The sequence below is a fragment of the Narcine bancroftii genome, chromosome 11 (assembly GCF_036971445.1).
Source record: "Narcine bancroftii isolate sNarBan1 chromosome 11, sNarBan1.hap1, whole genome shotgun sequence".
NCBI classification, from domain to species: Eukaryota; Metazoa; Chordata; class Chondrichthyes; order Torpediniformes; family Narcinidae; genus Narcine; species Narcine bancroftii.
In genome coordinates this window covers 100,697,922-100,720,153 of record NC_091479.1, presented here as the reverse complement: position 1 = coordinate 100,720,153, position 22,232 = coordinate 100,697,922, and the positions used below count along the sequence as shown (strand labels likewise).

General features: G+C 38.5%; 1 protein-coding gene across 10 annotated transcripts in view; it reads left to right on the top strand.

Moving 5' to 3' along the window:
* Positions 1 to 21,387, top strand: part of LOC138746223 (plasma membrane calcium-transporting ATPase 1-like) — a 90,173-nt gene extending 68,786 nt beyond the window's left edge. For all 10 annotated transcript variants that reach the window (XM_069904283.1, XM_069904275.1, XM_069904277.1 and 7 more), the window contains 12 exons: positions 712 to 954; positions 1,373 to 1,614; positions 3,212 to 3,443; positions 6,004 to 6,183; positions 6,274 to 6,361; positions 8,495 to 8,601; positions 9,035 to 9,226; positions 11,469 to 11,682; positions 12,724 to 12,935; positions 13,038 to 13,145; positions 14,290 to 14,472; positions 18,848 to 21,387. In XM_069904283.1, the coding sequence (XP_069760384.1) occupies positions 712 to 954; positions 1,373 to 1,614; positions 3,212 to 3,443; positions 6,004 to 6,183; positions 6,274 to 6,361; positions 8,495 to 8,601; positions 9,035 to 9,226; positions 11,469 to 11,682; positions 12,724 to 12,935; positions 13,038 to 13,145; positions 14,290 to 14,472; positions 18,848 to 19,159 (2,313 nt within the window). In that variant the 3' untranslated portion in view covers positions 19,160 to 21,387. The remainder of the gene's footprint in view (positions 1 to 711; positions 955 to 1,372; positions 1,615 to 3,211; positions 3,444 to 6,003; positions 6,184 to 6,273; positions 6,362 to 8,494; positions 8,602 to 9,034; positions 9,227 to 11,468; positions 11,683 to 12,723; positions 12,936 to 13,037; positions 13,146 to 14,289; positions 14,473 to 18,847) is intronic.
* The last annotated feature ends 845 nt before the right edge of the window (positions 21,388 to 22,232 follow it).

Sequence of the window (22,232 nt, the reverse complement as noted above, 5' to 3'; positions counted from 1 at the left end):
ATTTTTTTTCTGGTCTCGTGAAAGCTTCAAATCTGATTCTTTATCAGAAAATGACTAGTTATTTGCGTAGCAATGTTTTTAGTCAGTTTCTGCTCAAGGCGAACATAGCCATGCCTTGCTTCAAGTCATTGCACAACAATCAGATCTTTCACTACAGTACAGGCCCTCAATCTACCAAAAAACTAAGCCCTTCTACCTCGTAAAGCCCCATTTTGAATTGATATTTTTCTTCCTTCCATTCATGGCCCACATACATTAGAGTTGGTCAGTGCATTTCCACAGACCACAATGACATGATAGAGGTGATTATTAGAAGCTGTGCATCTTTTCCCTTGGTCAAATCTAATGCCATCTTGTGTACGGGGCCATGTGCAGAAATTAGAACTGTTTGCGGTTGGATTCCTTGGGATATTTAGTGTAGTTTCCCCAGTCAACAGCAGTAAATGTGGACAGGTTAATACCTGATTGAGCTGCAGATGCTTTGAGTATATTCACGACGGAGATTGAAATATTTTTGGGTGCCTGGATTATAGTGGGCAATTGGGAAAGTTGAGTTGAGGGAGTTCATTAGTCTTACTCTAGATCCTGCTTTTATATTGTGCTAATCCAAATTAGGGGTGTGATTGTTCCTTAAAGATGGATAACATTAAGTATCAAATGGCACATGCTCTTGCATTATGGGTCATAATGACCACAAATTTCTCAATACAGAAAATGATGAAAGATAATAACTTAGTGAGACATCTGGATGCCTGTGAAACCATGGGGAATGCAACAGCTATTTGTTCAGACAAAACTGGTACCCTTACAATGAACAGAATGACTGTGGTTCAAGCATATATTGCTGGCAAATACTTCAAGAAAATTCCAGATCTGGATACTCTTCATGAGAATACTATGGACAAACTGATTGTAGGGATAGCTGTGAACTCTGCGTATACTACCAAGATACTGGTATGTTGATGAGCGCTTATTTTTCTCTTCTGACTCTCTGTTCCTTGAAGTGTAAAATACTAATTGCTTAGAATTAATGCCATGAAAATTCTTGCTGAAAGTGCGTGCAGTGTTTTGTTGCACAGTATTACACTGTCTTGAGATGTTTGTCTTTGAATTTCACAATATTTCAAACTAGTGGAACAAGGAGTGAATATTATTTGTTTCAAGGTAGTAATTTAGTTGAGGATTCAATCCCAGAGCAAATTCAATGACTTGCTAGACATGTAAATTGTATTCTGTAACAATCTCAAATCATGCATTTGACTTTTTATTTTGTTGCTTCATTTAAGAGTCATGTCCACTTTATTTTTACTTGATCTGGATCCAATCCTGTAAGATTGAGTATATCAAATGTAATATTTATCTAACTTCACAGCCACCCGAGAAAGAAGGTGGCTTGCCACGTCATTGTGGCAATAAGACGGAATGTGCCTTGTTGCAATTTGTATTGCAATTGAAGGAAGACTATCAGACAATTCGAAATGAAATTCCAGAAGAGAAAATGTTCAAAGTTTATACCTTCAATTCTGCACGAAAATCTATGAGTACGGTCCTGAAGAATCCTGATGGTGGTTATCAAATGTACAGCAAGGGTGCCTCTGAGATTGTGTTGAAGAAGTAAGTATAATTAACTAATAAATTCTGTCAGATTTCTGGAAGGAACTTGAATAAGACATTGATCCAGAGAAAACATTTTAACTATCGTTGATCGTAAAATTAAGTGCTATTTTGAATATGCAAACTGTACACTTCAGATGTTGCCTTGAATCATGGTGGGTCACTTTCAATCTATTTCCTGTTTTGCCATAATACAATCCATTAGTCAACTATTTGGAAGTCCTGATGGTTTGAGATCTGGCTCACCAGATTGTTACAATCCTTTCCAACAAGGTCCTGAGCTTCAGTGATGGCTTTTATGATGCACGGGGATCACTGTATTTCTACTGTTTAACATTTATTATATTTTTTAAAATTGTCTGATGATAGAAAAGCATAGTAATCCAGAAAACCTGTTGATCTGGAACCAAGGTTCCTAGCATGCCAGGTTAATCGAGTTATAGTCATTTATATTTCTGCAATAGAGATGCTTTTGTGATTAACTATTCTGGACCTTTTTCTTCAGCCTCATGCAATAAGATTAGTGTTGTGCAGGTTAAGTCTTCAGAATTATTGCAAATTATCAAGCTCCTATAACCCAAAAGCTCTAAAAGATTGTCTAAATGCTGGGCAGCGCCTGGAAATTCTGAAACCTGAGGATGTCACTACTTTAGAAGAGCCCATAGTATTTTGCTGTTTGACGAAGGACAAGTCCCAGCCTCCAGAAAATCAACACTTTGGGAATGTTGGTATAGTCTAAGTTTCAGAAATTCTAGTGTAAACTCAGCCATTCCCAATTTACTTAAATGTGCCACACGCTATCCACTGGATGAGCTTAATGGGTCAAACAGCATTAGTGGGAGAAAAATAATTTTCAACTTTGCAGACCAGATCCCTTCATCATTACTTAAATGTGCAATTCCTGTTGGTTCTTTTAATAAAATATTTGCACATTTTGCAATTCAGGATATTTTATTTACCAGGTTAGGAGACTTTTGTGACTTGGCGTGACGACTGATTTGTCAAAGGATGGTTTTATTTGGCTGGTATCAAATTTTGCAGAACAACTTTTCAAAATCGTCCCTCGTGGTCTCTCCATCCCTTTTCTGTTTTTAGTTTTGGCACCTACAGGCAGAGTTACGAATCATTCCCAAGTCTCTGTAGATTGCAATGATCTCAAGTTCCTAAATTTGACATCGGTTTTCCAACTGACATCCATGAGGAATGGGAGATGCTGGTTGATTGAGAATTTCTCTCAAGAAAAACTTTACATTGCACACTATTTCTATGCATGACCCTTTAAATCACTGAATGAAACGCCATCTTTTTAAATAGCAGTGTTTTACACTGCAATTTGGTATGAAATTGCTTCCTGTTATTTTTTGCAAATTGCATGAAAATATTTGTATGCTCAAATACTGGAGAAACAAGTTTACTGTATTTAGAATTCTGCCAATCTGTCGGCTATTATTAAATACCAGCTTAAATGGCAGTGTAAATACTGTATAAAAATGCCAATTGTATTTTCTGTACCTTAATGTTTGACTAAAGTACAGCACATCTTCCATATGACTATAGTTGAATTATGTGTTGAGAAAATTTTCAACTTTTATACCAGGTGTTCTAAAATTCTCGATGCAAAGGGCGAAGTCAAAGATTTGAAGCCGCGAGATCGTGACAGTTTGATTAAGGAAGTAATAGAACCAATGGCCTCTGAGGGACTCCGCACCATCTGCTTGGCATGGAGGGAATTTGATAATTCTGCTATAGACTGGGATAATGAAAACGAGATACTTGCTGACCTCACCTGTATTGCTGTAGTTGGAATTGAAGATCCTGTAAGACCAGAGGTAGGAGAACTGTAAACATGTTTAAATGAGGTGGAGATGGCATTGGGTTTTAGGAAAGTCTTTTATTAGGATGGGGATTACCCAAGTGTTCATTTTGAAAGTAGCTGCTGTTTAAATAGTGTCCTTTCAAAAATGAATCTGGGTGGAATTAATGTCGGGTCTTTAAGAGGTCCATCTAGGGTTTTATTCTGAACAACCTCAAAGCGTTGAAGTTGCTACTTTTTTTGCACGCATTGGTTTTGAATCCTTATTGCACTTCAATGGGAAAATAAAAACTTAAGCATGAAAGTTGAGGCATTATTCTCTCATTTATAAGAAGCTGATCTTGGGAATGGTGAACAAGAGCATTACTTGATTCTCTGATGTAAAAGAACATGAATTTATGCTTGGGATATTGAAGTCTGGCCAACACTGCTATTATTCCACAGACAAGTCTGGCAGCTGACTTGCAAAGGTCAATCTTTTGAAGGATTTTGGGAAATTCCAGTGACATTTTTGTGTGGAATATTTTTCAAATTTTATTCAATGGCATTCAAAATAGTCCTCAAATGTGTATATTGTTAAGTTGAACCAACTAGCCTCCAGTATTTGTAGTTTCAGCAAATTCTATGGCAAGAAAAATTGTTTCAGAATTCATTAGAAATAGAAACGGAAGTTTAACTACTTTTACGAAAACACATTGGAGGGGAAATTCGAAGTCATCTTAATCACTATGTCCAACCTTAATCAGGTTCATTACAAATCTGCATTTTCCAACTACCCAACTTTGAGTGGTTTGGATCTTTTTTCATTCTCTTATTAATTAAACAGATTTTGACAGGAAACTAGGTTTGATTCTCAAAGGAGTTGAGACAGTACCACTCCCAAATTGAAACAATTTGAAGATGCATGCAGAAAGTATGAATGCTAAGTGAATTTTCCCTCCAGTCTGATTATTATCAACAATATGCCTGAACAAAGCAACACTGTATTGTGCAAACAAAAGGAAAATAAATGGATAAGGAATGACAACCGGTGAATCAGAAGTCTGAAAATTTGTGACTAGAAATGGGTAATTCCCTGAACTTGCCATATAGACTAATTCTCCCTTTCATTGTCACGCCACTCTGTGCTTAGTCATTCTAAGACACTTAGTTCAACTGCTTTCTGTAATGAATCTTTAACTTTCTCGTTCAATGCATGCATGTTTTGAGATATGACTGTAAAGTTGAACATTTTTGATTGCATTGCTCACCTAAAGATGAGCACTCGGCGGCACAAGGTCAGCTTCTTTCCCGCTGCCATCAGATTACTGAACGATCAACACACTAAAGATGCTGCCTTACTCTGACTTGCTGTGCACGATTTTTATTTATTGTTGTAAGGTGGTTTATATTAATGCTTGCACTCTGACGCTGTTGCAAAACAATGAATTTTGTGACTTGTTCATGACAATAAATTCTAATTCTGCTACTCTTTAAATTATTGATAACGGTACATTAATGGAGGCTTCGTGAAAGGTTTTTTTTGCCATCGTCCATGGTAAACAGAAGACAATTTACACCCTCTGTACCAAAGTATTTCATGGTCTTTGTTAAGAGAAATTTAAAACGACCGTGTATGCTGGCATGTAGGACGATCCTCAAAATCGGGTATTCTTGTACATTGGGTCTAAAATCCGAACCTTGCCAGTGAAGTATCAGCACCACTGCTATCTTCCCGCTTGTCCTGTTAGTAATCAACAACATCTCAGTGCTCCCGCTTGGGGTCCATCCACCCAGTCCAACTGCTGACAACTCTGTGCAGGCTTTAAATGGCCTGTAACGGGAGCCGACAGTGGTTTATTTTAAAATATGATAATAAAATAAAAGCACTTACAGGGTAATTAGGTATTAAAATATTTTGATTTGCTTTTAACAGTATCCATTGGTCAGTGGTAAGTACTAGATTTGGGATCGTCTTGTACAAAGGGTGTCGCTCAAAATCTACATTTTACGTGGAAATTCTGGGGTCGTCCGATACACCATAAAAGACGATATATGATACTGACTGAGGAACAAATGTTGCCCAGGAGGACTTCCTATCCCTTGAAGTGGAGGTCTTAGTTCACTTTGACCATTGGCCTAACTCATTGAAACATATCCGTGGAATGGGGGTTGAGTTCTCAGTGGGTTGAACTGACGCGCACAATCCGATGGAAGCCTGTATTAGAGGTAAAACAACCTGCTCGTCGCTAAACTAAAAGAAGTTTAGTTTGTCACATTATACTTGGTACAATGAGAAGGGTACTGGTACTTCTGCAAGTGGTCTAACATTCATACAGCTGGAAAGAACAAGAGCACAATTACAGAGAGAAGGGTTGCAATGAAAAAAATCAGTTCTCGCCCAGGAAGGGCAGTATGAGATCACTGATGTGGGGTTCATGCAGGAGCATGATGGCTGTTGAATAGAAACTGTCTTTAAGCCTGTGGATGCCCAATTTCACACTTGGATTGGAAGGAGAAAAGATGTCTGGGGTAGGATGGGTCCTTCTCTTTGTTGGCTTCTTCAAGGTGAAGTTGTTGCTTCCTCCTACCTGCAGGTTCCAGATGCCATAAAGAAATGCCAGGGTGCTGGTATCACTGTGCGCATGGTTACTGGTGACAACATTAACACCGCTCGTGCAATTGCTACAAAATGTGGCATTTTACAGGCTGGTGATGACTTCCTGTGTTTGGAGGGTAAACAGTTCAACAAACGCATTCGCAACGCAAAAGGAGAGGTATGTTAACTCAAATGAAAATGTCAAAGTGTATTTTTTTTTGTACGTGATGCTAATTATTACAAAATAACAAATACTTAATCATTTCAGATTGAGCAAGAGCGTATTGACAGGATTTGGCCCAGGCTGCGTGTCCTTGCAAGATCTTCACCCACTGACAAACATACTTTAGTCAAAGGTAAATTGACATTGATTCAAGGTTTAATTTTTCTAAAGATATTTTTAAAAGATGAACATTGTGATGCTGAAGTAAAAACACAACGCTGGAGAAACTCACCAGGTCAAACAGTGCACTTTCTATGGCAAAGATAGAGATACATAACCAACGTTTCGGGCTTGAGCCCTTTGTGATTCTCAATGAGCTTTGTACTCCAGACATTATAATAAATCAGCACATTTGCTTCCATTGACATCAGGTTCAACAACCTCCATTTTTATTGGGCACTTTATTGTTCATAAAAGTTGAATGGTATTTCACTGATGTATAATCGGATATTGTGGCTTTAAAAACCTATTGAGGGACCTGATTTGTCAAAGGAGGAAAGTTTTTGAAGGGAGTGCTAAGCAGCTAAAAATGTCACGTCTTGGTCACGTCTTGTAATGGGATGAGCCTGACATGAATGGGATGGAAATGAATGCCAATTCTCAATAGTGAGGAGCTTCTAACAGATGTTGCAGATTTCTCAAATGAAAATCCATCAAGAAGCAAAATGAGTCAGCATTTGATTGAAGAGTGTTTTGGTGTGAAATGTGCACACCCAGTATTCAAAAATCGGACAGATAGTTGATGATGGAAGAATTCTGAAAAATGGTGAGAGCAGCAGTGGAAAAAGTGACAAGCCATTTGCTGGCGAAGCTGAAGAATAAGGGATGAAGACATCCTCCTGTTGTATTAACGTAGACTGAAAAATTTCCAACAGTGGATAGAAAAATCTTGCTGCATTTGTGGGAAATAGGGTATACTCATTATAAATAGAATATTGTTCAGATCAAGCAGCATCTGTCACCAGGGAAATGGTTAGCATTTCCGGTGAAAGATATTTCATTAAAATTAGGGAATGTTTTAAATTGCAGATGGTGTAGAGAACAATGACAGGTTGGAGACCCAAAGGTGAAGGGGTGCTGAAGGTTTTTTTTATTGCCATTGATTTCTCCGAGGAAAAGCAGGAGAAAAATGAGGACCGAGAAAGAATGTCAGAGTTGAGGTGCATTTTAATTTTCTGGGTCTTATGGTCATCAGATTCATGAATTCCATTTTGAAGAAATGGACTGAACTTCTGCAGAAGTGAATATATTTAATTTGTTTACATGTTCAGAGGAACTTCTAGATTCTCTGAAAATTATTGTGAATTTAAGAACAAGACTGCCACCTGGTGTAAAATATTCCAAGTACACAATTTCAAATGTAATGCCTCGTTGACTCAAAGGCCAAGCAAGTTAAGGACGGTGTGACTAAAGGGAAGACACATAACTGAGTGAATTTTGACATTTTCAATCATTAGCTTTTTTATTCATTTAGGGTCGAAGTTGTTTTCACTGCAATGCAGAAAGGTTAAGTAATTAATATATTTCCTCTAAGCTGCATTTACAGGGCAGTTTTTATTCACAGTTTCTTAAATAGAAATGTTTGTGTGTATGGAATAGAGTACGATAAATTGGATAGCGTTTCAGAAAGCCAGCACTGGTCTTAAAGGCCTTGGTCATACAATTGTTGAATATTGAAAGCCCCAGTACCTTAGTGTGCAAGAAAAGACGTGATTAGTTGCACAGAATGCTGACAGTATGTGTAAAAGATTCCACACACCCTAAGACTGGGTGAGGTATAGTTAACATGGTTCTAGATTTTTTTTTACTACTGCCATTGATCATTTTCTGTTTGCTTTATCTTCTATATTTTTGGGTAAATGCTTTGGAATGCAAATGGTTATAGAAATGGAATGGTTTTCTTGGTTTGTGTTTAATGACAACTGATTGTTGAAACCTTGTGCAGCTGACGTTGGAGGATATAGCTGCATCTCACCCAAATAACAGCATGTAGCCATGGAAAATGAGCCCATTCGACTTTCCTTGTTCGCTCTAATGGGAATTTAAAACGTTGATTTTTTTTTCAAATCTATTTTGCACAGGAATAAATCAAAACACATTGTAGAATCTAAGATGGGGTGGAGATAAAGTGGAAACACTTGGATAAACTTTAGAAGTGCTTGGAGCTGGCACCCCCCCCCCCCCCCCCCCCCCCCCGGTTTGAGACTTTTTGGGTGATGTTCAATCATTTTCACAAAATTAAACATGCCTTTATTTTCAATTCAAGGCATCCTCGATAGTAATGCATTGGACCGAAGACAGGTGGTAGCAGTCACTGGCGATGGTACTAATGACGGCCCAGCCCTGAAGAAAGCTGATGTTGGATTTGCCATGGTATGCTCTTGTGAAAAATGTTGTGCATTTATGTTGCATTGTGGTTTTGATTTGAATGTTTACCTAAGGTATCTTTAAAATGCAAAATCCTTTTTAGAAAGGTTTTAAATCCTGGGCAGTGCCGTTAGCGCAATGCTGTTATGGCGCCAGCAACTGTGTTTTCAGTCTGGCGTTGTCTGCAAGGACTTTTGCGTTCTCCCCATGACTGACGGGTTTGCTCCGGTTTCACTCCCTCCCTTCAAAAACATACCGGGATTGAAGGTCAATTGGATGTAATGGGTAGCACGGGCTCGAGGGGAAAGAGCCTGTTTCCATGCTGCATGTCCAAATTTAAACGCAAGAGACTGTTTCTTTAAAACTTTAATTGAATTCCTGAGGTAATTTTGTTGAAAATCCCAGTATATAACAAGGTGTGTGTTACCTTCCCTCCCAGGGTATTGCTGGAACCGATGTGGCCAAAGAGGCCTCAGATATCATTCTAACTGATGATAACTTCACAAGCATTGTCAAGGCAGTGATGTGGGGCAGAAATGTATATGACAGTATTTCAAAGTTTCTCCAGTTTCAACTTACCGTCAATGTTGTGGCGGTGATTGTGGCATTCACTGGTGCTTGTATTACACAGGTGCGTGGAAACAGTTTTTATGTAACTATACTCCAAACCTTTCAAGACTCTTAAAAGATTGAAGGTTCTATTGATTGCACTTATGCTGCAATTTAATCTATCTGTTGCAAGTCTTCTCCACCAGCTTTCATCCATTTTCTCTTGGTCCTCACCCTTGTATTTCACACATTCCCTTTGTTCTCCCCCTCTTGAGCACCCCTCCCTCCCACACAGTTTTTCCCAGATCTGATGAAGTAAAATAGACATGGAATATGGACGGACTTTCTTCACTGATGCCGCCCTGCCTGAAGATCTCCAGTGTTGTGTTGGTTTTTGTTTTTATCTTCCTATTCAACTTTTTGCAGTTGCCACTTAAAATTTAGATATGTCAAGTGCTACTCCTCGGCATGTCCTTCAGCCCTCAATGAACTAGGGTTGCTTCAATTACTTGATTATAATGGTAAAGTGAGTGAAATGTTGCCTTGTGAGATTACAGTTAGTGGTGGAATACGGTTCTTTTGAGGGTCACAGCACTTCATGAAAGCCCAGTTTTGACCCAATCCCATTTTTCAGGGGTTATGGCGTACAACTCGATATCCAAAAGTATAAATATGAAACCATTTATCAAGAACTGGACAGTCACCATCAAGACCACATTTGCCTAGATATAAAAAAAAACCCAAACTGATCAGACTACTTTTTTTTCCCCAAACTCAATCTACTCATTGCTGTAAAGCAGTGGTTTTCAAACATTTTCTTTCCACTCACATGCATCCTTAAGTATTCCCTATGCCATAGATGGGCTATAATTAGTAAGGGATTCCTTAAAGTGGTACGTGAGTGGAAAGAAGAAGTTTGAAAACTACTGTTTTAATCGTCCCTCATTGACTCGTTATGTGCACAGTTTCATAACTCCAAAGGAAATGGGCCAATGACAACTTTTCTCAGCAAAATATTTCAGTAACAATTGGATCTAGAGCAGTGGTTCTCAACCTTCCCTTCTCACCCACAGACCACCTTAAGTAATCCCTTACTAATCGCTGAGCACCTATGACAGGGATTATTTAAAGTTGTATGTGAGTGGAAAGAAAAAATTTTGAAAACCTCTGCTGTATAAGTAACAATTTCAAGCATGATATTGATCTGGCAATGAGACAAAGTATTGATCAATTGCAGGGTATTTTGGTAAGCAAATGATATTGGCCCAAATAAAAGGCTAAAGCTAAGTTGTCCTGAGACGATTCTGAATGCTTTATCAGAATGTGTAGCTGATCTGATCCTGACACATTGCCATAGTCAGAGATGATCAATATTTAAATTATCTTTAGTGATTTGTCTAGGTGATCCCAACAATGACATAAATTTAATCCATCTGAGCTGACATTTCCTTTTAGTTTTTCTTAGTTTTGGATGATGAGTTTTTAGGTTTAAGGAGGATGGTTCAGTCATTTCTGTGCCAATTCTGCACAAGCTGTCCAAAATTCATCTCATTGCCATGCCCTTGTCATTTGTAAGCTTAATTCAGATGTAAAGTCCCTTTGGAAGCTTAAGACTGCGAGCGTGATCAACTGATTACAGTTAAAGGAGCAGTGCACTTCAGATGCTTAAAATGTCCAAGGAAGAATTGACCACAGTAGTCAGTAATTTGCACTTCATGTCCATATGATGTCGATCATCACTGAAGACATAAATGAACGAGGCAAGAATGGGATTTGGAAGGAGTAAACAAAACTTCCTCAGGGTTTTAAAAGATCTTTGGGCGGGGGGTGGGGGGGAGATTAAACATAAGAGAGTTTGGAAAGAAAATCGTCCAGCGCAAAGTCCTAAGTGGCACATTGGTGCTGCAATGGTCGCAATTCCAACCAATCCAGGTTTGACTCTGACCTGTGCTTTCTGCATGGTTTGTTCTCAGTGTGATCTGGTGGATTTCTTCCCGTTTCCTTCCTCAACTCAAAGTTGTGCTTATTGTTGGGTTAATTGACAACTGTAAGCTCCTGGTTGCCAGTGAGAGAATTGCATTATGTTAATGGGAATGTGAGAGAGTGGGTTACAGGGGAATGGGATTGCTCTTAAGACTTGGTAGATAGTCTATGGGTTTAACATAAGGGAATGTTGCTGTGATTAATACATGGTTACCTGTATATTTAATCGAAAGTTTACAAATTTTTGTTTTCTTGGATTACTGCAGCAATTGCAGTACAGAAATGTTCAGAGAAACTATGCTTTTTCCTTGTGTGAACTCCATTTATCCCTGTCTTTTTAGGATTCTCCTTTGAAGGCTGTGCAAATGCTTTGGGTAAATCTAATCATGGATACATTTGCATCACTTGCTTTGGCCACTGAACCTCCCACAGAAGCACTGTTACTACGGAAGCCTTATGGGAGAAATAAACCACTCATCTCTCGTACCATGATGAAAAATATATTTGGTCATGCCATCTACCAACTTGTTATTGTTTTTACACTCTTGTTTGTTGGTAAGTGGAAATGCAAAACCATATTAACTTTGGATTTCAAATGAGGCATTTTGCTTTTTGTATTTTGATTGTGTAGGGAAAATGAGAAATTATCTACTGTGGAAACAGGCTTTCCAGTCTTAAATATCATATTGCAAGGGATTTGATGTATTATGGTTTATGCAGATCATGGAAAATTAATATGTGGGTAAAGGAAACAATTGGAAAAGAACCTATACTCACAAGTGAGATTTCATGAAAGAATCCTGTTCTGATTTTACACACCTTTGCTTAAGCTACACCTGGAGTACAGTGTACATGTAAGGAGAAATGTTCTGCAGGCAAGCCAGCAAAAATTTTGTGATGGAGATTGGAAGGAGGGGTATTGAAATACAGTTCCCAGGGTTTGACAGAGTATATTTTATGAGATCAGCTATTTTTTTCCAGAGTTTGGAATTATGTTCATGACTGATCTTTGGGCATTTCAGTGTATACTCATGAAATAGTCAATTCTGTGTAAAAGTTGACCCCTTCCCCCCCCGCCCAAACTCCCGTTTTGGCCCAAACGTTTATAAGTTGACACCCCAATTTTTGGCCCCGACTGCCCACCCATCTGAGCTCTCGACGGCCCGACTGCGGATCCTCACCTGGGCCGTGCATCAATCCAAGTTCATGACAGGCTGAATGCCTACTACCTGGTCATGGCCATCCGAGCCTTGGATGACGCAGATACTTACTGTGGTCAAAAGTAGTATCCGTGTAAATGTTGACCCCCAAATTTGACCCAAAAAAAATTGGTCCCCAGAACTTGATTATTACATGAGAATATATGGTAAGTGGTATGGGGATAGGATTGGAAAGTAATGTTAAGATGACCCATTAAACACAACAATGGACCAGGTTAGATGTATGACCTATAAAGCATCTCTACTTCAGTTATCTGCATTCGTTTCCTCTGTCCATCTAATTTGTTTTGCAGTAGACTGGTTTAATTGTATGATTTCATTTGCAAATAGCAACATCTTAAAAGAAAGCATTTCAAATGTGACTTTTTTGATTCAGGGGAAAAAATATTTGATATTGACAGTGGAAGAAATGCACCTCTTCAGGCCCCTCCTTCAGAACACTACACGATCGTATTTAATACATTTGTCATGATGCAATTGTTTAATGAAGTGAACGCTCGAAAAATTCATGGTGAAAGGAATGTTTTTGATGGAATTTTCAAAAATCCAATATTTTGTACCATAGTACTAGGAACCTTTTTGATACAGGTAAGTTGGTTATGACCAGATGTGTCTTTGTTGCATTTACTTTTGAATGTTGGACTTGGACTTTTCTTTATGTTTACATTTTAAATCCATTGTTTCTTCCAGATCTTTATTATTCAGTTTGGCGGGAAGCCATTTAGTTGCACTGAACTAACAATTGATCAGTGGTTATGGTGTATTTTTCTAGGAATGGGAACACTTCTCTGGGGCCAGGTAAGCATTTGAATTTTGGCATAGTTCTTTGTTTATCAAAGCAGTGCATTTAGTTTCAAAACAGGCATTCTTGCAGAATTTTAAATCAGCCACCATCTCGGAGAAGAAACACTACTTCAACAGCATTTGGTTAAAGCAAAATTGACCAATAGAGACACTGATAATACTGAATACTCCTTGATGTACATTGTGCTAGGGATAAATAGACTTTGCCTGTGCTTACCTTCCATTTGAGTCTTAATTTTAAGTATAGCTAGAGGCATTGGTCATCTTTTCTAGGTCTTTATTGGTCTGATTTTACCGTCTCAGTAGTGATGGGAACATTTAGTCTGGTTAAGTGATTTAACTATTAAAGATGTCCACCGAATAAATAGCTATCTAAAAGGAAAACACATTGTCCAAAGGAAGTGTCTAAATAGCCAAGCTTCTAATAATTCAGTTAGAATTAACTGTAGAGTCTGAAGTAAAACACCTCGTGTATTCTGTGATGCAATGTGTTTTTCGTTTCACTGAATAAATTGGTATGATAATTCTCCAGATTTTCAGTTCAATAAAATCTTGAAATGGAATAATGGCATGACTTTACCTTTTCTAGTTGTCTAGGTACAACGGCCAGCACTGTATCAGGTTAATTATTTTCTCAACCTCCTCATGATATTTTCATTCCTATACTTAAACCCTGAATTCTCTTATGGGGACTCCATGATTTACATAAATTTCCATTTTGGAGCCAAAGTTAGTGACCTCTCATTTGCTTGCATTGAATCCATACAAAATGTTTTTGCCCATCCTCTTTTACAATATATTTCTACTGTACTGCTTATGAAGCTACTTGGCATCTTTGGGAAGTATGAATGTTTGCGTTTTTATCCCATCAGTTATGAAACAATATATATTGTCCTGCATAGGGTTTGTATGTTGAGTGCCTGGTGGTGTTGCTGCGTGTTTTGCACTGAGGATCGGAGAATACTGTTTTATTTGGGTTGTACTTGTGCAGTCAGAGAACAATAAACTTGTGTTAAATAGTTGTGACCATTGGGTAAACAAATGGTTGTCTGAATTGGTTCGCCAAATAAGTTTCCATAAGCATCAAGTGTTTTGGAGTTTGAAATTTGGTGGACAGTATTAAGTACATCTTTTGCAGATGATTGCTACAATTCCGACAAGCCGCTTAAAGTTCCTCAAAGAAGCTGGCCTTGGCACGCAAAAGGAAGAGATTCCAGAGGAAGAGTTGGAAGAGGATATTGAAGAAATTGACCACGCAGAGAGGGAACTGCGTCATGGTCAAATTCTGTGGTTTCGAGGTCTGAACAGAATACAGACTCAGGTACGAATACCATACAAATCTTTCTCTTCAATATTGGAAAGGATTTATACCTGGACTACCCCACATATTTAGCTTATTAACTACAACTCCACCACTCTTCTGCAAACACTTGTCTTTTAGATATAATTTCTGCTCCTGTATATTGTAGATCGATGGTTTTCTTTTTCTTTCTCTCTTTCTCTTTCTCTCTCCTCTCCTTTCAATGAACAAGCTGTCACAATCTCTGGTTCCTTGCAGATGGATGTAGTGAATGCTTTCCAGACTGGAACTTCCTTTCAGGGAGCTCTAAGGCGGCAGCCTTCCATCGCCAGCCAGCACCATGATGTAACAAATGTTTCTACCCCTACACATGTAGTGTTTACAGCTGCCACTACTGCTTCTACTACTGTGGGGTGTGAGTTTGTTTCTCAGTGCATGAACTTAACATTTCCTGAGCCACATGCCTAACGTTTCTCATTTTTCCTGTAGTACCCTTCAAACTTCATTGTTTCAGTCTGTTTCATGCAGCTTTTCTTAACATGGTCACCAAGTCTTGAAGTTTTATTTTAAGTAGAGAACTTGTGATACTTGAAACAAGAACAAACTTCTGAAACTTGAGAAGATATACCTCCCAAATTTCATTTCAGTGAGAAAATAATTCAAATGTGCCTGTGTAAATGTTCTGTGTATAAGCCCATATTAGGAGATTCTGATATGTACAGTGACATTTCTTTGACAGATCTATAAATCTCCTGTTATTAACTCTGAATGGGCTTTCATCTCTCAGGCTAAATTGCATCTGATCTAGAAAGCTGGACTGTGGACATTGCTTTCTTTTTCCAGGTCTACATCCTTTTGTTACAGCAGCAAGAGGGCTAAACTGAACTCTTTCCTTAAGTGTCTCTGTATAGTGTTTGAACCTGGCTCCTCCAGTTTCTTCCATGTACCTTGTGTGCCTCAGTTAACATAATGGAGATGGCAAATCTAAAAAATCCCATTGCTAAAAAAAAGATAACCAAGTCAAGTTGGTGTTGTATAATTACAGGAAGCTTGTTTTCACATTAGAGGCCTGTGTACCCCATGAATCTGTGCTGAATTCACTTATCCATATTAATGATTTGTATGGCAAAGTAGTTGTTGTAAGTTTGCAGTTGACACCAAAATTAGTGTTATAGTGGACAGAGATGAAGGTTGCTTCAACAAGGAAAATGGGCCAAAAAAATGGCAGATGGAATTGAACTTGGACAAATGAGATGTGGCAATTTGGTAGGTTAAACCAGGGCAGGACTTGCACAGTCAGTAGTCGAGCCCTGAAGTGTTGCAGAACAGAAACCTTAAGGTATAGATTCATAGCTCCCAGGTGACCCAGGTAAACAGTGGTCAGAGCACTGAGTACAGGAGTAGGAACACCATGATACGTGACAAGTGCACAGTACGTGACATTGGGCAGACCGCACTTAGTATTACATACAGCTCTGATTGTAGTCTGCAGACTTTCCGGTTTCATTCTACAGACAGTACTGGTTGCCCAGTTATGGGAATAATACCATAAAGGGTGAAGCAAAGACTTAAGAGGATGTTACTGAGACTATATTGCTTGAGTTATAAGGAAAGGTTGGAATGTGGTGCTTAAAAAGCCGAGGGGTGACCTCAGAGGTAAATAACATCATAGGGGGTGTGTCTAAGTTGACAGTGCTTTTTCCAGGATAAGCTCATCTAAAATTAAAGGGCATAAATTTAAGGTCGGAGGAGAAAGATATAAAAGGGACTGAGGGTTAATTCCACCCCCCCCCCCCCCCCCCCCAAAGTGTGGTGGGTATATGGAACAAGCTGCCAGAGGAAGTGGTGGAAGTAGGTGTGGACAGGTACATGAATAGGAAAGATTTATGGGGATGCCAAATGCAGAAAGTTGGGACTAGTTCAGATGGACAACTTGGCATGGATGAATGGAGCAGGAGGTCTTCTATTTTTGCTGTCCATTCTGAAACTCTCTGCAGTATTTCACTTTAATATCAACTCGTTCAGAACTTGAATTGCATTGACCTTTCAAGGAGTCAGACTGTTTTTTTCTGATCTAGCTTGAAATTTAGACGTAGCACGGTAACAGGCCTTTCTGGCCCACGCATCCGTGCTCCCAAAATACACCAATTAATTGACAACCCTGATTCATTTTGAAGGGTGGGATGAAACTGGAGCACCATGAGAAAACCCCCACAGACAAGGGAGAGCATACTATCTCCTTACAGACAGTGCCAGATTTGATCCCAGGTTCCTGGCTCTGTAATAGTGTTCCATTAACCGCTCAGGATTGTTCCAGAAAGTAAACTGTTATTTTGACTTTATTATGAACCAGCATGTGCAAATCCTTTATTCTGAAATTTAGTCAATTTTACAAATCCTTCCCACCCTAACCTTGGTTAGAAAGCAAAGTTTGTGATCTCTTCTGCAGAGTTCTTATGAATTATAAACCAATTTGATGTAATCAAAGATTAAAATTGAAAGGAAAACTTGATCATGGCTCTGTGCTAATTTAACCATTCTTAGTGATTTGGCATTGCATCTTTAACCTGAATAGCTGGACTGGAATTTAAAAAAAATCCTTCTTGCAAGATTTGAAATTATTAACAAGTGTTGGAATGAGTCCTTAGTGAATCTTCAACAACTTTAATAAATTGTTAAAGGACAATGAGAACACATTGCAAATAAGAGATTCTCTCATGGAGTTCAGGCAGTAACCAGAATAGATTAGCATTGTCTGGTAGTAAGAAGCATACATCTTCTTCTCTCCGCCCCTCTCTGCCTTCTGTAGGGACCACTCCCTACGTGACTCTCTCATGCACTCATTCTTCCCCCCCACACCTTCCCCTGTGGCCGCAGGAGGTACCACTCTTGTGCCCGCACATCCCCCTCATCACAGTCTGGGGCCCAAAACAGGCCTTTCAAGCAACACTTCACGTGTATATCTGCAGGACTGATTACTGCATCCAATGCTCCCTTTGTGGCCTTCTCATAAAGGGAGATCACTTGGCTGAGCACCTTCACTCCGTCCGCTACAGTAACAGACCTCCCAGTAGCCAGCTGTTTCAGTTCGGTGTCACACTCCAATACTCCCATGTCTGTTTGTCCTTTTGTACTATCCCATCAAAACTACCTGCTAATTGGAGGAACAATAGCTGATTTTCCATCTGGGCACTGTCCAACCAGATCTCATTAACATTGACTTTTCTGGTTTCTGTTCATCTGTTCTCCTCCCTTCCTTCACCAAGCCATCCCTCCTCCCCATGATCACTGCTGTCCCCTCCCTCCTTTCTCCACCTTTGCATCCACACCTCCCCCACCTTGCTTGGATGCCTGCCAACCTTTTTCCATACCTTGATGAAGGGATCAAGCTGAAATGTCAGTAATGTATTTTTACCTTTTGCGAAATACACTGTTTGTCCTGAGTTTCTCCAGCATTGTGTGTTTTAGCATTGTCTAGTTACTTGTTACAAATTTGTTTTTAATTCTATATGAAATCAGGTTTTTCCATGTTTGACAATACTTGTGTAAATATATTTGTATTTCAAGTCGATGTGTAAAGCAGCTTTTCTTGCCCATTTTGAAAACATTTTCTCTGTCCTGCCCTCTAACGAATAGGAGAAAATGATCATCTTTGGAAAATGTGCCTTAGGATGTTTTGTTGTATTTAAATGCCATGTTAATTAAAATTTGTGGTCAAATGTCTTCCTTAGTGGTATGTCCAAGATCCAAATTAATTACCAAAGTTGAGCAGATGAGAATACTGAATTGTATTACAAGCGTCTTTGTAAAGTTGTGTCTGTATCTGTCTCTTCCCCCGACCACATTTTGCAATGCAATGCTCCAGTGGGCCGGTTGAAATTTTGAGCAAATAGAATTGGGCGTATACTTGAACACTTACACAGGTTGCTATCTAGGGTTTTCGCATGTCTCATTTTCCTAATGCTGTGTTTATCTTAGGCTTGGCTTTTTTTATCCATAATCAATGGGCATCCTAATCCCACGCATGAGGTGATCCTGTTTTGTAGCTCTTGTTTTTTGCATTTTTAAAAACATTTTTGTCTTCAACAAAATGAGGTACATGAATCTTTGGACCAGTAAGTACTGATGCATTAACTGCTTTGTTTGTATTTTATGGTACATTGGCTTAAATCCTTACAAGGTGATGTGCTTTTTTCAAGATTTATTTATTGCTCTAAAATGTCTTCCGAGTTTTTTCCAGTTCAAGCATCCACTGCATTCTGCACGATACAGATTTCACGTGTTGCTGTGTAACTGTGAATTTCAACTGGCAATGCAGCTTAATCATATTTTGTCATTATCAGATCCAAACCTGTACTTTATCAATCAACTGACATGATGCATGTTCCTCTTGCAGCTCAGAGTGGTGAATGCATTCCGTAGTTCCTTGTACGAAGGATTAGAGAAGCCTGAATCTCGCAGCTCAATCCACAACTTTATGACCCATCCAGAATTCCGAATAGAAGATTCTGACACTCACATCCCTCTTATTGATGACAGTGATACCGAAGACGTTACACAGACAAAACCTGATTCCTCGCCTCGATTATCTCTGAATGAAAACAATAATGCTGTTGACAGTGGAATCCATCTTTCAACTAACACAAGCAAGTCTGCTACCTCTTCAACCCCAGCAAGTCCACTACATAGTCTGGAAACGTCTCTCTAGTGCAAGTTGAATGATAATGCACAAGGTCTAGTGAGTTGGAAGAAAAAAAAATTGGGTCCTTTTACACTGTGTGATTGACAAGATATTCTTGTCTTGGACTTCAGCAGAAGACACACCAAGAATGTAGATACTTTAAGCTTTCTGCCAGACAAAGGGTGCTTTTGGAATTCAATGGACACACAAACCTGGTATAAAAATGACTTGCTTTGAGGATTTGTTCTGTTACAGAAGATTTTTAAAAAAATCAACTTTAAGAATTGTCCTGAGCAGTGTGTTAGCTGAACATTTAGTTTTTGATTTCTGGATGGTGTTTTTTTTTTGACCCTGGCTCATTGAATCTATAATTTCTGCTACTTGGCTGTTAATATTTTGAATTATTTATGTTCTAAAATGATGCAGTTCTGTTTACAAGGTTTGTAGATACTTTTGTTTCTGTTTGTAGGTAGAAAGCTTCCTGACACACGATGCAGAGAAACTAATCCTTAATACTACTGTATTTTCAGGAAAAGGGTGTTTCTATTGAAACTGTACTAAATATGCCTGTGATTTACTTTGTTAAATACTGTAGATAAAAAAAGCTAATACTTGTAACCAAATAGGTAGCACTATTAAAACAATGCTGAAATATTGTAACAGTTACAAGCCCTTCCCCCCCCCCCCTCCCCCCGTGTAGCCCCAGAATATTTACATGGATTTTTCAATTATTGTTTCAGAATCTAGTTTCTCAGGTTTTGAGAAATAAACTGCATAAAGATATTTTCATCACAAATAAGTATGGGTGAATTGTTAATTGGAAGAATACATCCATGTACAATGAGATGCTTCAGAGTATTTGTCGGCTCATCAAATGGATTAAATCAAATGCATCATTATCTTTGTCTGTGTTTGTCCTTGGATATTAGTTTAGAATTGATTAAATGTGAGTAGGATTTTATTTCCCCACAAACTTTGGTTCTTTTCATTTCATCACAAGGGCTGTTTAAATATCTAATTTTGTCTACTTTAGCATGTTACCATGCTACAAGTCTAATATTCCACTGAATATTCACTTGCTTAAATGTAATCAAAATTTTGGTAAATCCAGTGCTGTCATCCAATGTATCTGGTCATTTCAAAGTGTAAATAATTGAAATCTAACACAGCACATTTGTGATAAGTATGACTTTATTTTAAATAACTTGCATAGAGTAATTGGCAAGAATATGTAGCTCACTGCAGCAAGCCCGAAACTACAGTAGTCATTTGGCTAGTATCTACCTGCAGTTCATGTAATTTTTCCTTTAACTTCCCACCTACTCAATACTACATTTAGCATTAAAATTTAGTACCATTTTAATTTATATCAAAATAACTTTTCAAGCTTTTTTGGGTTGGGTGTTTGCTTCATGGGAAAATGGTAAGGATGTGTACAGTGAGATTTTCTGTGACAAATTGCACATTTCCAGTGACCAAACTACTTCTGCAGGTTTATTAATTTAAAAAAAAAGATTATGGAGCAACAAGAAGAAAAGGTTAAGTGAATGTGGCTTTGAATCCTATTTTTGCCATTAACTTTATTATGGATGCCATTGATTGTCAGTTTTGAAACCAAATTATTAAATGTTTAAAGAAATATTAAATAATGATGTTAGATTGTCCTTGTCAGATTGTTTTTTAAATTTGTACCAAAGGAGAGTGATTTGCAATATAATCTTCAGGTAAATGACCACAATTTCCTTAAAAAAACAGATTCTTGAGCGGAAATGCTTTGTTCCCTATGGTTTTATTGAATATGATTATCATTGTACAATGTACTTGTAATTAAATGGTAATGGGATATAAGTTCACGTTAACCGCAAATCAAAATGAAAACACTTTAACAGTTGTACACATTTTATCGTTTACAAACAAAAATGCTTGACTTTGTGGTGAATGGTGCATATTGTGTAGTTATATTCAAGTTGCTTATTGATCAACTCCTAATACAAGACCCCTCTGCTTGGTGATCTGTAATGATTCCTGATCCAGCTGTATCCCTTAAAAATCTCTCCCTTGGCGTGGCTTCCTTCTATGCTCTGGAATTCCTAAACTACTTAATCTGCTACATGTTCCATAAACAGCTCCTCTGTGACTTGAGCTTTTGGTCACCTGTCCTAATACTTGCAACATTTGGAGTCTAACTTATCAGATAAATTCCTGCAAAGCACCATGGGAGTTTTTTCAACCACATTAAAAGCTTTCTAAAAATACCTTTTCAAGTTTATTGTCATCTGATTGCACAAGTACAATCTGACAAAACAGTGTTTTCTGGTCCTTGATGCAAAACATGCAGACACATAGCCAGACAACATACATACATACATAAAAACAAAACATGCAGGATGAGTATTCATATATAAATATTTTGTAAATATGAGTCTAAGACGGTTAGTGTGAGCAGTTCCTTTGGTCGTTCACCGTTCTCACTGCCCGTGGGAAGAGGCCGTTCCTCAGCCTGGCGATGCTGGCTCTGATCCTCCTAGATCTCTTTCCAAATGGGAGTCGTTGAAAGATGTTGTGTGCATGGGGTCCTCAATGATTTTCTGCACCGTCGCTTAGACAAGTCCCAGTAGATCGTGCCAAAAATGGGTAGGGAGGCGCTTTTATGGTCCTGGGGATTGACCTTCGATCCATTTCTCTGCAGCAACCGTACCATGCTGTGTTGCAGCTGGCCAGGATGCCCTCAATAGGTCCTGTAGAAGGATGACATGATATTGGCCAGTAGCTTTTAGTTATCCATCTCTTATTTGATTGGATAAAGTCATTCATTTATAACTTATTTTAAATGGCCTATTGTGTCCAAACTGCTGTCTGTTTTTAGCAAACATCAGGTTCTTGCATCCAGTCATTGTGCATGAGCTGGTAAGTGGAAGCCCTGAGTTTATGCTCATCTTGGCATCCCATAGCAGTACAGAAGTTACAGGGCAGGGCACCACATTTCCCATACCAGCCTAAGGTATACAAACCCTCAGGTTGAGGGGTACACCAAAGATCGCAGGGGGCCCCCTCAAGTTCAAATTTATTATCTGACTCTGCATGTACAAACACACACAAT